This window comes from Pleurodeles waltl, chromosome 9 (genome assembly GCF_031143425.1).
Source record: "Pleurodeles waltl isolate 20211129_DDA chromosome 9, aPleWal1.hap1.20221129, whole genome shotgun sequence".
Lineage (NCBI taxonomy): Eukaryota > Metazoa > Chordata > Amphibia > Caudata > Salamandridae > Pleurodeles > Pleurodeles waltl.
In genome coordinates, this window is record NC_090448.1 from 1059958526 (window position 1) to 1059974742 (window position 16217).

General features: G+C 46.7%; 1 protein-coding gene across 1 annotated transcript in view; it reads left to right on the top strand.

Moving 5' to 3' along the window:
• The window catches only part of DNAAF2 (dynein axonemal assembly factor 2), a 145699-nt gene that overhangs the window by 63834 nt on the left and 65648 nt on the right, over window positions 1-16217 (top strand). Inside the window, exon 2 of the mRNA XM_069208701.1 lies at window positions 5168-5314. Coding sequence (XP_069064802.1) covers window positions 5168-5314 — 147 coding nt within the window. The remainder of the gene's footprint in view (window positions 1-5167; window positions 5315-16217) is intronic.

Genomic DNA, 16217 nt, shown 5'->3' on the forward strand with positions numbered 1-16217 from the left:
AGGTGATGGAGACCAGGAGCAGCTATGGCAAGACAGAATTATAGGGTTTGAGAGAGCGGTTGATGGTATTAGGCAAAGAGAGATGTTATTATAAACTAACAATTGCTGAGAGTAGTAGACCAACCTTTCGGTAGAAGGAGCGACAACATTCCTGGGCTCTCGGCTCTTACGGGCGTGGACAGGCGCAGACGGGCTTGCCTTTGGCGCGCCTTTGGCTGTGTATATGTTTGAGAAGAGAACCTTCAGATTCCGAGGAAACTTGCGTCTTGGATACCTTTTGCAGTGTTCTGCGAGATGTCCTGGAACCGGAAGGGGGCCTGATTGCACCAAAATAGCTGCTCTTCTGTCGTCCAGTCCCACACAGCCTCTGGAGTGTTGAAGAAAAGGGATTTGGAGGCATAAATCACCTTGAGTTTCTCTGTGTATATAAGCATTATATTAAAGTTTGAGTGCTATGACCTTCTGCTTAACTTTGTCATAATATTGCCACTGTTTCTGCATTGATGATTATAGTCCAGGAAGTTCATAATGCGATGTGATTGAAATATGACTTCCCCTGCTTGCCAAACTTACCCTATGATTGTGTCCCCTGTCCTGTTTTTTTGAGGATTTTCGCTATCATTGGGCTCAGAGGCGCTCTAGGGGGAGACCTCCGCTCCAAGGATCTGTGGGTCCACTAGATGCTGATCAGGTAGAAAGCTGGTCCACAGGTGTCTAAGATGTGATCTAACACTCAAGGAAATATTCCAGAGCCGAGCACTCCTCTCCCGAGAGAGATCCCACAACTCTGAGGTTGCAGTGCCATGCCTTATATTCCGCATCCTCTGCACAGTCCCTCTGGGTTTTGGACATTGCTTAAAGGTGGATAACTGTCGATGTAAGCTCCCTCACTGAATCTTTCAGCTCTGAGATGCGTCCCTCCACCTCAGTGATCCTGTCAGCCACACCTGGAAAGTCCTGCTATAGTGGGGTGGCCTCGATCTGGACCTCCCTGCCTGATTTTTAGATTTGAGTGCAGAGCAAGAAGCTTGAATGGCCTGCAGGATGGTTACTGTGTCTGCAGTCCCGTAGCCATGGTGGGTTACCTGTCATGTCTAGGACCATCGCAGGATCCCAGTGTCTAGCCCATGAATTCGTCAATTTTGCTTCGTGTATGAGGGCAGGCTGGTTTGGCATGCCCATAGTGTGTGATCGTGCCGGCAACAGTGATTAAGGTATGGGGAAACCAAAAATTGTCTGGGAAAATATCCTCATCCATATGCCTGCCGTTTCTATGGATAACAGCCTCCTATATGGGTTTAACCATTGGGGCATAATAAGGATCTCCACTCTGAGAGATATGTGGAGTCTGGAAGGACTGAACATGTCTGGGCAGTTGAGAGTACAATATGGAATGACTAGATCAGAAGATCATAAATTACTTCAATTGACCTCACTAGACCTAATTTCGGGAGACAATTAGGTCTAGATGGGTCCCTTCTGAAACATAAAGCCCTGTCAGGTGCATTGCCTAAGTAGGCCGTTTTGCTGATCTACAAAACTGGAGTCAGTATCACTGTGGATAAAGTACACAAACTATGGGTACAGTAGGTTGTAGACAGGGAGTGGGGGTGGAGGCGAGACAAGAGGTTACTGAATGGGAAGAAGCTCTGTCATACCCATAGAAAATGGCTGTTAGGACTAGTTCAAACTATAGAAACTCAAACTGCTACATAAAGTAAGTGCAGCAGGAAATTGCTGATACCAATGACAAGCTCTGATCTCTAAGGGGATGTGAGTAACAGGGTGATTTCCTGCACAACATATGATCATGCCCATGGCTGAGAACATTCTGGGATGTGGTTAAATCCTACCTAAACTCGACTGGTGGGACCACACAGATTTAGAGGCTGAAAAGCAAGATACTTGGGTTCTGGGGTGACAATCTACCATCACGAACCTGAAGCTAATGATTGTTCGTCAGTACGTCACAAAAGGTACTCACTTGTATGTGTGGGCAGAATTCCCATTTTCAGGTCTTGCTTGTGCTACATGCGCTCTAGCTTACAAGAGATATTGTATACAATAAGGGACTAGCAACCAACCAACTGCTTAGCATTCATTGACTTAATTGTCAGTTTAATTTGCTGCCTTCTAATTGGCCAGCACATCCTCTTCTTTCGTTTAGAGCATAGATCAACTACTAATTGCTTCAACTTGATTACTGTCCTTCCTATGATCGTGCTGTGATTGAGGTATTATTTTTATTTTTTCTTCTTCCCTATGGTCCTTGTTAGACCTCGTGCCCTTAGCAGCTGTGTTTTACTATGGCACACACACACTTCAAAGAAGCTGTCTTTAGGTTGAAGCCTACCAGGCAACACAGCTGTCTGGTTTGCTGAAGACATCTTGACCATATTCAGAAAGCTTCCTTGGGAATGCATTCCACTCAATGCTTACCGTTTATATGTCACATTTGCTTGCTTTTTGCTGCTTTATTTATTTTAGGCTGTCCAGCTTGAATTAGTCAATCCAGTAGAAGCACTTTTTTTGTAATTCTGAAGTGTGGGCGAAATAAATTTTTTAATGCGATCAAAACAAATCAATACCCTTGTTGATGTCATTTCTTCACATTATCGTTTGTGTGCTGTGTTTTTTTTTTATCAGTAAAGGTGTATTTCTGTGCAGATGAAATGGCCATTTGAATTGAAAATGTGTTGTCTGGACTGGCAGAGCACTATTACATCATACATACTCCAATCTATGCAGCTTCACTCTACAACACTCCACACCACATTGACAGTCTACTCCCCTCTCTGCTATACCACTCTATATCACTCAACTCTATGCCACTCTAGAACACACTATGCCACTCTACTCCACTCTACGATACTGTGCCACTTTACTCCTCTGTACGTCACACCTCTCCACTCCACTCTGATTCTTCACTCCAGGCCATTGTATTTCACTCTAGGCCACGCCACTGTGACATTTTGCTCCACCCTCCTCTACTCCACAACACTCTAACCCATTCCGCTCTCCAAGACTCTACTCCACGCCACTCTACAACACTGTACTCCACTCTACAACACTCTGCTCCTCTGTAGGCCACTCCACTCTACGCCACTCCACTCTACGACACTCTGCCATTCCACAGTAGACAATCTGTGGACTTTACTCCACTCTATGCCACTTTGTTACACCACTTTGACACGTTACTCCACTCTACGCCACTTTACACCACGACACTCTCCTCCACTCTGACACAACACTCTACGCCACTCCACGCTACGAATCTACACTCCGTGATCCTCCCTGACACTACTGCACTCTGAAAGTACACTTCAAGACACTTTACTCTACAACCTCTAAGCCACTTTAGTCCACACCACTTCATGCTATGCTGATCCACTCTGTCACTTCACTGCATTCTGACACTTTACTCCACTCAACTCCCCTCCAATTTATGGCACTCCACTCTACTCCATTCTTTGACTCTTTACTCTACAACACTGTTATCTGTGCTACGCCCTTCCATTCTACGCCCCTCCAGTATACGTCACTCCACTCTGCACCACTCTACTCTACGCCCATCTCCTCCACGCCACAACACTTTATTCCGCTCTTCCTCATTCTGCTCCACTCAACAACACTCTGTGACCCTCCACTGTACGACTCTCCATTCTACGACCCTCTCCTCGACACTACTCATTTCTATACCACACCACTCTGCCTCACTGTACTCCACTTTACGCTATTCTAATCAGCGCCACTCTAGTCTAGCAGTCTCCTTTGAAATTGATATTTATTGTGACAACAAATGTTATTATGAGATCAGATGTTATCTGCTTACAAATGTATTTTCACTAAGACATGGATGCAATTGCTTTCTTTATGTAATAGGATTTTTGCCATACGTCATTGTTTTTTGTTGTTGTTTTTTTGCACCTGAGGAAATTAACTAATTTGCTCAAAATGACAGGGGGTTTGTGCCAAGACCAAAAAAGTATGGCAAAGCCCTTATGTCTTGCCTGTGTGGCCGTTGGATTTGCCATTACCTTTCATTCATGCTTTATAGCATGGTCAGTGCCGCTTTGGCAATAATTTGTAGCCATGCTATATAGCATGGCTACAAATATTTAAAAAAAGGACTATAATGCATCCAGCGCTAATGCGCTATTAAGTTATAAAAAAAAACAAAAAAAATTCGCCCTGTCTGTGTCATAATGCTTCTTAGGTCTGGCGTGAGCCATCTTTGTGTTCATTAAAATATGGAAAATATACTTACATGTAGGGACTTTCAGACACTTTTCTTCATCCATTTGTAAGTTGTTGTGTGATTTCATATTTTGCGTCCACCCAGTACAGCATATAGCATGGGACAGTCGGTAGGCCTACTTAAGCAACTGGAAGGAGCATATCTGCGCATAAGGTAGTTCCTTTCAGTGTCTTTGTTTTTGTTGTTTTAGTTTGTAAGTACTTCATTGTTGCCTTTGGAATGTGCATTAGAAGTGTCATGCTATCACAACAGGTTCTAAACACATAGTCCTCACATCCCATCTCCTGCCAGTGATGTTGTAAATTCCTTTTGGAGTATTTTGCTTTTCTGGCTGCTGCTATTTCACAGCATACCAGCTTGTGTCCATTCGAACATTGTCCTCTTTTTACCTTTTTTCTTTGTCTCCTTTCTTTCTTTCGTTTTACTTCCTTTCTCTTTCTTTTTTTTTCTTTCTTTTTCTTTCACTTTTTTCTTTCGCTTTCTTTTTTCTTTCTTTACTTCTTTCACTTTCCTTTTTTCTCTTTGTTTCTTGGTCTAGCCTTCTCTCCTTCTTTCTTTCCTTCTTTTTCTATTTCTCTTTCCTTCACTGCTTCTTTCTTTTTCTTTCCTTCACTGCTTCTTTTTTCTTTATAGTGCTGTTTTCCTTCTTCCCTCCCTGTTTCTTTCTTTCTTTCTTTCCTTCCTTCTCTTTCCTTCTTTCATTCCATCACTTTCCTTCTCACGATCTCGCTTGGTAATACTTAAAAAAAAAGAAAATAACAGGAACTCTGATAGAGGAGTAGATGTTTAGCGTAAACACCAGTGCAAGTCATGAGATATTAAGATGATTAACTGCCATATTTGAGAAGACAGTTTAACCTTCTTGAAAAAGCTTTGAAAACATGTGGTAATGGTTGTTTCATTTGTTAGGACTGGCTGTTTGTTACTGAAGAAAATGTTGATCGCTTCCTGGACGACTTTGTTAAGCCTCTTCCTCAGGAGCACTGTGCATCTGAAGTACAGCCAGTGATTGAGGTTGTGGAGGTCACTGATAAGAGCAGTCATTTCAGATTAAAGGTGAGTGCACTTGTCAACATTACAGCTGTGCTCAGATCCAGTCAGTGCTGCGTTGCTTTACAGCCAGGTTCGTGCTATAGAAATAGCAATATACACAAAACCTACAACAGAACTGAGGCAGCTGTAAAAGAATCGGATGTCTTTCATGTGTAGTGTCTTTTGGGAGAGCACAAGATTATTGCCCGTACAAGACAAAACTGCTGTTGTTGATGCTGGGTAGGTGAAGGGCTAAGACCCGAGAACCCCTCTCTCCAGCCCCCTTTCCTTTGCGCCCTTCCGGGATCATCCCAGGTCAAAGTGTTAAATCACACATTGCCCTGAATGGTTGCAAGGTCCATCTTCGCTTCTTCAAACAACCACGGCCTCTGTAAGCCTTCAGGTGAGCGATCCTCGGCTAGTAACCTACCTTGTCCCACCTCCATCCCCTCCCTCCTCTCCTCTGATGTAGGGCCTGATTTAGAACTAGGCGGAGGGTTTACTCATCACAACGGTGATGGATATCCCTCCTGCCGAAATCTAAATCCCATTCTCTCAGAGGGGATTTCCATTTATAGTCATAAGCACTGAGTAGTCCTGCCCAAGTGCAGTGACCCCGGAGCACTTCTTCATAATATATCCTCTTATGTGGAGATGTTCGCCTGTCTTTGGTAAGGCCCTTCGGAGTCACTTAAGAGATAGTCATCATGCAGCCTACAGGAGCCGGCTACAATGGCCCAGTTGTTCCTCTTTAATTCAAATAAGGGACCAGGATGATTACATATGTATATCATTTGATGGTGAGGGTCTTTCACAAACCCTTTTATGAGGTAACAGAAAGATGAAGCAAGCCAAGACCGTGTAGCCCCATAGCTGCCATTATATGAGTGAAAATAGAGACTGTGCCTTTAAGAAGCCAGAGACCAGCAGTATCCCATCATGCTTAGCAGTTGACAGTTGCTTCAGTTCCTTTTTCCGGCTCCTGCTGAGAGGACCCTGGAGCATTGAGCTCAGCCAAAATATGGCTTTTTTTCTTCGAAATTCACTTCAAAAACTTTGTGACAACTGGTTTATTCAACAATTTTTGTCTTTCCCAAGATTTTTCTGACAGAACTTCAAAAAAGTTTCTCTAAAAAATGTCTTCTGTTCTCGATAAGTGCCCATCCTTTGGAAGGAAGAAGGCCAAGACAGACCCTCAGGAGGTGTGCATTCCCTGTCTACCAGACACACATGTTCCTGCGACGTGTCAACATTGCAAGACCTTCTCCAGATGCACCCTCAGAGACAGAAGATTCACTTCCATGGAGCAGAGGAAAGGAGAAGACAACAGAATCAGTCTGTAAGAGGGACCTCAGAGACAGGAGAGGCTCACACCTCTACCAGGGCTTTTTCATCGGTATCTGGTGAGCATCTCAGAGAAGGACCAGCTGAAAAACTGCAAAGGTCCCAATGAACGTCAAGGAGAGGTACATCCCCTACATGTTCGCCGTTGAGGAATCAACACCATCTGCTTTCAAGGTATGTGGTATCGACGTTGAGAGCAATAAGACCTCTATCAATGAGTTCAACATCGCCGCACCATTCGCCGTCAACCAGATCACGTCGAGACTTCATAGGAGATCGACTTTGAGATCAATACCAACGTCGAGGTGTTGACGCATATCACAGTCGACCAACAGGTCAACGTTGAGGCATAGACGTCAAGGTGCTTTACAACCTCCTCACGAATCCAGGAGGCAGGACGAAAGAGAATGCGCATCTATACATCACCAGACTCTCAGTACTCGAGAACATACTCCTGTTTACGAATTGCATCTGGCTCTCTGCTCGCAGTGCCATCTCCTCAACCTACTCCGCCTCCTCCATCGCCAGTGGTTCATAGGTCCACAACTTGCTCTAGGTCACTCCATTGGTCCAGACATCACAGTTCGAGACCCACATCAAGACATTCACGTCATCGACACCGTTCCAGGAGATCTCGTTCAAGGCATATCCCTTGTAGGGAAGTGCCATTGTTGGCATGGTCACCTCCCCACATTTTGCCTGGTATTGATGCCAACTTAGATTGAGAGTGTGCTGGGATCCTGCTAACCAGGCCCCAAGACCAGTGTTCTTTCCCAAAATCTGTACCTTTGTTTCAACAATTGGCACACCCACTGCACACAGTTAAGTCCCATGTAAAAGGTACCCATTGTACCAAGGGCCTTGTGGGCAGGGACATGTATTATGCCACCCTGGGGGACCCCTCACCAAGCACATGCACACTGCCTTTGCAGCTTGTGTGTGCCCGTGGGGAGGAAAAGACAAAGTTGACATGGCAGCCCTCTCAGGGTGCTATGTCCACAAACCACTGCCTGTGGCATAGGTAAGTCACCCCTCTACCAGGCCTTACATCCCTAAGGTAGGGTGCACTATACCACAGATTAGGGCATAGCTGCATGAGTAATATGCTCCTACAGTGTCTAAGTTCATTCTTAGACATTGTAAGTGCAGTGTAGCCATATTGAGTTTATGGTCTGGGAGTTTGTCATTACGAACTCCACAGCTCCATAATGGCTTCACTGAATACTGGGAAGTTTGGTATCAGACTTCTAAGCACAATAAACCCACACTGGTGCCAGTGTGGGATTTATTGAAAAGTGCACCTAGAGGGCATCTTAGAGATGCCCCCTGTATGTTAGCCAAACTGCTAGTGCAGCACTGGCCAGTCTGTCCCAACCTCACTTTCAGACAAGTTTCTGACAATATTGGGTGACAGCCTTCGTGCTCTCTGTGGCCAGAAACAAAGCCTGTTCTGGGTGGAGATGCTTCACACCTCCCCCACCCCCCTGCAGGAACAGTAACACCTGACGGTGAGCCTCAAAGGCTCAAGCCTCTTGTTACAGTGCCCAAGGTCACTCCAGTGAGTGAAGTTGCCCACCCCCCTGGACAAAGCCCTACCTTTGGCGGCAAGTCCGGTTGGAAAATTAGGTAAAGCAGTGAGGAGTGACCACACCCGCTAAGACCATCCCTAAGGTGTCCAGAACTGAGGTGACTCCTACTCCTTCAACCTCAATCATCTTTGAGACTTTACAACACAAGGCAGCATCTAGACCTCTGTTGCCTTTGATACCAGGCTTGCTAGGACCAGCCATGGAATTCTTTTTAATACTAGCCACAGTCAAGCCAGCCCCTTCCAGACTTCAAAAGAATTACCACCCTCCAGAACAGCTTTCCTACAAACTGATCCAATGCCGGACTCATTCATAGTAGTGGCAGCTAAAAAAACAACATGCTACCACTCTTACTTCCACGGTACCTCCTGTGGGGGGGGAGGGAGGTATGATAGGGAAGTATGGGACTCCACACAACAATTTATGGAATACCTCCCAAGAGATAACAGAGGATTTTCAAGAAATCCTTAAGGCCTACTTGTCTCCAACCAGATAATTAGTGCTGTAGCGTACTCCTCGATCCTTGCGCCACATGAATACTGCCATGGGGTAGTTCTCTGAAGACATTTTTGGCTTTGTCTTACCTCTCTGAAACCAGAGTCGTAGCAGAGAATTTTAAATCTTCCATTCTCTGGTACAACCCTTTTCGGAAGTCATGCCGAAGATGAAAATGGCAAGGACGAAGGTTGATATGGAGACCCTGAAAGCCGTCGGCCTGGAAAGATCCAGTGATCAATGTAAATCTATCCAACCCTACCAAAGAAGGTACTATGCTCAGGTTCAAACCCCTCAGTGGGGACAACACGAAAGCAACATCGAACAACTGAAGCGCCCCTACCACCAGTACCCAAGGAAAGAAGCCAGGGATAGATCCATCCAACAAATCACTCAAGGTGGAAAACTACCTTCCGCTTCCAAACCCTGAGTTGTTACTTCCCCTCTTCTGTTACCCACTCCAGTGGGGGGGGAGGGGAGGGGGGGGAAATGCCATTTCATTTGGCAGAGTGACAAAAAATATCAAATGACGCCTGGGTTCTGAATATTGTACTAAATGGATATGGTTTCACATTCACCAGTCCTCCACTGTCCATCCCTCCAAGCCTGTCCAGTTTTCAACTCTCGCTCTACTGCGGTCGGAGGTCAACATCCTCTACAGAAACAAGCAGTGGTACCTGTCCCTCACCACCATCTAGGAACAGGCTTTTACTCCAGGTACTTCCTGGTGAAAAAAAGATACAAGAACAAACTCCGACCTATTATCAACCTCAAATCAGCCAACAAGTGGATTCAGCAAGAAAAGTTCCAGATGCTGTCTTTTCACCAAATTTATCCCCAATTACACTAAGGGGATTGGCTTTTTTCCATAGACCTTCAAGACGTGTACTTTCACATTCCAAATGCCAAAAAGCACCGCAAGTTTGTGAGGTTCGTAGTAGGTCAAGACCACTACCAATACAAACTCCTTCTGTCTGGACCCAGAACATTCTTGAAGTGCATGGCAGTGGTGGCTGCACATCTGAGAAAGCACAAAATTTGTCTATCCCTATTTAGGCGACTGGCTGATCAAGGCGTCCGCGTCTCGGGAAGCTCAGCTTCACTACACCTGGACTTGCTGTCTTCTCCAACTGTTAGGCCTTCAAATCGACCTCAGCACATCGAACTCTGTCCCAATTCAGACATTGCACTACTTAGGTGTGACCATCAACATTTTACAGCAAAAAGTGTATCCTTTGGAGGAGAGACGCTTATCGATCGTTCGGAAATATCACTCTCTCATGACAGCCACCATCCATCAGTTAGAACAATATCCTCTCTCCTGGGCTCAGTGGCATCCTGCATCCTCCTCACACTGAATGCTTGTCTCTACATGCAACCTTTACAGGAGTGTCTAGCAAACCAGAGGGACCAGCTGATGGGCAATTGGGAGGACAGGATCACACTCTTGGTGGTGCTCCCAAGGAACCTCTTTAGGGGGGTGCCTTTCCATCAAGAAGTTCCTCCTCAAACAATAGTGACAGACGCCTCACTACTAGGCTGGGGAGATCACATGGACCACCTTCAAATTCAAGGCACATATTCAGAGAGGGAATCCACATACTATATCAACCTTCTGGAATTACGAGCAGTCCATCTAGTGCTAAAGGTTTTTTACTCGTCGTTCGAATCCAACTCCCTGCTTGTCCAGACGGACAATACGACCACCATGTACTACCTAAACAAGCAGGGAGGGACGAGGTCCAGAGTAAGCCCAGGCAATATGAAAGTGGCTTATAGCCAGGAATCTAACAATCAACGCTATGCATCTTCTAGGTGTGCAAAATGTTCAGGCAGACTTTCTTGCATGATTCTGCAAGAAAATCACAAGTGGGTCTTGCACAATGACATCGTTTACGACTTATTTGACCAGTGGGGCACTCCTTCTATCGACCTGTTCGCCAGCGCAGGAAGAAAAAAATGCCGAAGCTTCTCAAGGTACTACCAATCAGGGGAATGCCCTGTGGATCGACTGGTACAGCAAATTTCTTCACGGTTTTCCACTGACTCCCTAATTCCAGCAGTTCTCATCAAGTTGACCCACTCAAGAGTTAAATTGATCTTAGTAGCACCGGAGTGGCCACGTCAGTGGTGGTTCACCGACCTCCTTTACCGGTCTATCCGTCGCAGGCTGCCTTGCAGGTCAGACCTCCTGGCAAAGTTCCAAGGTCAGATACTACACCCCAATCTCTCCTCCTTCCACCTGTTCCGCATTTGCCTTCAAGGGGAAAAGATTCTGCACTTGGTGTGACTCCAAGAACGTAGATCCCACTTCTTGCCAGGATTATGTCATATTGCCATACTTTCTCCATCTAGAAAAGTCTGCCTTGCAATTCTAGTCTATAAGGGTTCACCTGGCAGCCCTTACTGCCTACAGAAAATGTCTTTCACAAACCTCTTTTCTCGAAATCCCAGTCATCAAGGTTTTTTTGGAGGATTTAAAGAAGGTTTTCTCTCTCGTTAAGCGTCTATCACCACCCTGGGAGCTTAATATTGTACTCTCTCGCCTAATGCATGAACCTTTTGAACCTATTCACAAATCATCCCTACAACACCTTTCCTTGAAGACCGCTTTCCTTGTACTATTACATCGGCTCGCAGGGTTAGCGAAATCCAAGCACTCTCTTCTCACGAACCATGCAGTCTTCTACTCCAACAAAGTAGTTATGATAACTCATCCGAAGTTCCTTCCTAGGGTTATTTCGGATTTTCACATTAATCAGACCTTATCTCTTCCTTCTTTTTTCCAGAATTCTTCTTCTCCAGCTGAAAGATCTCTTCATTCCCTTGATGTAAGAAGAGTTTTAAAATTTTACTTGGATAAGACACGAGCCACTCGGAAGTTGAACCAACTATTTGTCCACTATGGTCTGGTCCATACGGGCTTGACCTCTTCCAAGCAGTCCTTTTTCAGATGGATTGTTTCTTTCATCCTCTTATGTTATCAAAACGCTAATAAAACACTATCAGCTAGGCCTAAAGCTCCCTCCTCTAGAGGTAAAGCAGCTACCACTGCTTTGCTAAGTAATATCCTGATCCCAGAGATTTGCAAAACAGCCACCTGGAGATCAATCCACACATTTACCAGACATTACTGCTTAGAGTCCGATGCTAAAGCAGACGCTCAAGTTGGACAGGCGTCCCTTAGAAATCTGTTTGCTTGAAAATACATTATTTTTTGTCCACTCTAACTCCTTAAGCATGGATGGGCTTGCTAATCTATTCAGTGCTTATGACTATAATGGAATAGTTTCATACATGTAACTCCAGTTCTCTTGTAGGGGAATTTCCATAATAGTCATAAGCAACCCTCCTTCTTCCCCGTAGTAGGACAAAAAAATGTATCAACTCTCTAAAGCATCATCATGCATATGTCGTCTTAAAAAAGAACTGAAGCAACTGCCACCTGCTAAGCATGATGGGATGCTGGTGGTCTCTAGCTTCCTAAAGGCACAGTCTCTATTTTCACTCATTTAATGGCAGCCTATGGGGCTACAATGTCCTGGCTTGCTTCATTGTCTGTTACCTCAAATAAGGGTTTGTGAAAGACATTTATGTTGTTTTTCTTTATTAAAACACCATCAAATTAAATATATATATATGTAATCATCCTGCCTCCTTTTTTTTAATTAAAGAGGAACAATTGGGCCATTGTGGCCTGCTCCTATATGCTGCATAATGACTTGGGCGGTCATTGGTACCGCCGTCAGAACACCGCACCGCGGTCGAAAGACCGCGGCGGTGATTCTGACATTTGCCCTGGGCTGGCGGGCGGCCGCCAAAAGGCCGCCCGCCAGCCCAGGGCAAATCAACCTTCCCACTAGGATGCCGGCTCAGAATTGAGCCGGCGGAGTGGGAAGGTGCGACGGGTGCAGTTGCACCCGTCGCGTATTTCAGTGTCTGCTGGGCAGACACTGAAATACTTTTTGGGGCCCTCTTACTGCCGTGCCCATGCCAATGGCATGGGCACGGCAGGGGCCCCCAGGGGCCCAGCGGCACCCCCTACCGCCATCCTGTTCATGGCGGGAGAGCCGCCATGAACAGGATGGCGGTAGGGGGTGTCTGAATTCCCATGGCGGCGGAGCGCGCTCCGCCGCCATGGAGGATTCAGACGGGCAGCGGAAAGTCGGCGGTAGCCCGCCGGCTTTCCGCTTCTGGCCGCGGCTGTACCGCCGCGGTCAGAATGCCTGGCGGAGCACCGCCAGCCTGTTGGCGGTGCTACCGCCGACCTCCGCCCTGGTGGTAATTACCGCCAGGGTGAGAATGAGGCCCTTTATCTCTTAAGTGATTCTGTAGGCCTTACCGAAGAAAGGCGAACATCTCCACTTAAGAGGATATAATATGAAGAAGTGATCCGGGGTCCCCGCATGTGGGTGGGACTATTCAGTGCTTATGACTATAATGGAAATTCCCCTATGAGAGAACTGGAGTTGCAGGTAAACTATTCCTTATATCCAATGGGATTTAGATTTTGGTGACAGGATATCCATCACCATTGTGATGGAGTAACCCGTCTGCCGATTTCTAAATCCCGCCTTATGTCCCTAGACATACATAAAACAAAGTAGGAAAGGCCCTCACCTCTACACCATACTACCCACACTTAGGCCAGAGACTGCCCCTCCCACCCCAGATTTTCCTACCATCCTATGATTTCTCTCTTCCAGATCCCTGAGTGATATCTTCTGACACCTAAATCCACAATCGGAGACATAGGTCTGCCCTTGGCAACTTACAGGCCTAGACGACAAGCATTGGTCAAAGCTATGATGCATAAAAAAAAAATAACATAAATGTTTTTATAATAGGTGTAGGAAAGTAGCCTCTTTGTGGCATGGTTACCCCCACTTTTTGCCTGTTTGTCAGTGTGTTTGACTGTGTTCAGTGGGATTCTGTTAACTAGGACCGCAGTGACTATGCTCTCTCCCTTCGAACTTGGTAAAACAGTTACTTTCACCCCACATTTGGCATACTGGTGCTCTCATGTAAGTCCCTAGTATATGGTACTTAGGTACCCATGGCATTGGGGTAACAGGGAATCCCCATGGGCTGCGGCATGTATTGTGTCACCCATGGGGAGCCCATACAAAGTGTTCTGCAGGCCTGCCAACGCAGCGTGTGTGAAAGGGTGCATACACCCTTTTTCACTACAGATCACTGCACCAGGTCACACTAAGTCACCCCTATGACAGGCCTTCATAGCCCAGAGGGCAGGGTGCAAGTACCTGTGTGTGAGGGACCCTCTAACAGGGCACTATTTCCAGCTACATAATGGTAACTCCAAATGTAGGCATGCTTGTTATCAAACATGTCAGAATCATACCCCAATACTGTTGCCGGTATTGGAATTATGATTCCATGCTCTCTGGTTGCTCCTTAGAAGACCCCCAGCATTGCTCCTACCAGTCTTCTGGGGATGTCTGGGCAGCCCAAGCTGCTGCCACCCCTCAGACAGGTTTCTGCTCCCCTGCTGCTTGAATAGCTCAAGCCCAGGAAGGCAGAACAAAGGATTTCTTTTGGGGGAGGGGGTTAACACCCTCTCCCTTTGGAAAAGGGCATTACATGGCTTGAGGGGTGTACCCTACCTAAGCCACTGGTATGCTTTAAAGTGGACATTTGGTGCCCTCCATGCATAAACCAGTCTCCACCGGTTCAGGGACCTCCAGTCCCTGCTCTGGTGCAAAACTGGACAATGGAAAGGGGAGTGACCACTCCCCTGACCATTACCACCGCAGGGTTGGTGCCCAGAGCTCCTCCAGAGGGTCCCTGGGTTCTGCCATCTTGAATCTAAAGTTGGCAGGGACCTCTGGGAACATATGAGTGGCCAGGTTAGGCAGGTGACGTCGAAGCCCCCTCCTGATACCTAGTCACCTGACTAGGTGACCAATCCCCCCCTTTAAGGGCTATTTAGGGTCTCTCTCTTGGGTGGGTCCTCATATCCGGCTTGCAAGATTCCAGCAGGACTCCTCTGCAACCTTACTTCAACTTCTAGCCACTGGAACCAAGACTGGACCCTCCAGGAACCGACAATCTGCATCCACGACGAAGACTCTGCTTGTAACATTGTTTCCATGGCTCCTTCCAGCTTCTGCAATATTTTCCTGGCTGTTTATCCTCTGAGGATGGCAAGTCTTCAGTCTGCATGAGAAGGAAGAAGGAATCTCCCTTGGAGTGAAGGACTCAATCCCCTGCATCCGCAAGCACCAACTGCAACGGCGACCGGCTGAATGGATCTCCTCTTATCCTGAGCTGCGTAGATCCTGCATCACGGGTGGTGGTCCGGAGTAGTCCTCTTGGTCCTCTATGCCAGCTGACCAACTTTGGTGGAGGTAAACCCTTGCCTTCCCACGCAGGACAGTACCCCGGTACACTGCGTCTCTTGCAGCTGCTGAGGCTTGTTTGTATCTCCTCCAAGGGATCTTCAGACTCCGCGTAGCCCCAGCACTCCTTCCTGCGACGCACAGCCCTCTGCATGCTTCTCCTCAGTGTGGCACCCTTCTTCAGTAGTGCTGCGTGGGCTCCTCTGTGACTCCTGGTTCCTCGTCCAGCGTGTCTCCTTTGGAGACTGCCTCTTCTTCTTTGGGCTCTCTGCCTTGCTGAGGGTCCCCCTAGGACTCCTCCTATGGGTTGAGTCCTCCTGGACTGTGCTGGTCCCCAGCACCTCCACTTTTGCTTCACCCCGACTTCTGCCATGGCCAGGGCTTGTTGGTGGCTTGTCCATGCCACTGACAGACTGCAATCTTCCATCCGGCGTGGGACATCAACTGCATCCTCCAGGAACTCTTCACCTGCTCTAGGGCTGCTTTCCTGACCGTTTTCGTCCTGCCGTCGACCATCTCCTGCATCCACAGCTGGGTAGGTAGTAGCTCCTGGACTCTTCTATGACTTCTGGACTTGGTCCGCTCTTCTTCCACAGGTCTTCCTCTTCAGGAATCCACCGCTGGTTTCTTGCAGTCTTGTCTGGGTGTTGCTGTTGCATTTTCTTCTTTTCATTCCTATTGGGTGGTTTGGGGAAATCTATTAATTTACTCCTTTCTTCCTAGTCGCTTGGGGCACCATGGTTCTTAGCTTTGGGGTTTCCTAGTACCCACAGCGCCCCTCTACACATTCCACTTAACTAGGTGAGGGTCCTGTGTTCACATTCCATTTTTTTACTATATGGTTTGGGCTTCCACTAGGGTCACTGTTGTCTAATTGCATTTGCACTATTTTCTATAACTTTCTATGCCTATTGCTGGTAACTAGTGTATATATTTGGTGTCTTACCTCCTTTTGGAGGGTTGCCTCTCTACTACTTTTTGGTATTGTGTCGCTAAAATAAAGTACCTTTATTTTTGTAACACTGAGTTTTTCTTTAATATGTGCAAGTGCTGTATGACTACAGTGGTATTGCATGAGCTTTGCATGTCTCCTAGATAAGCCTTGGCTGCTCATCCACAGCTACCTCTAGAGAGCCTGGC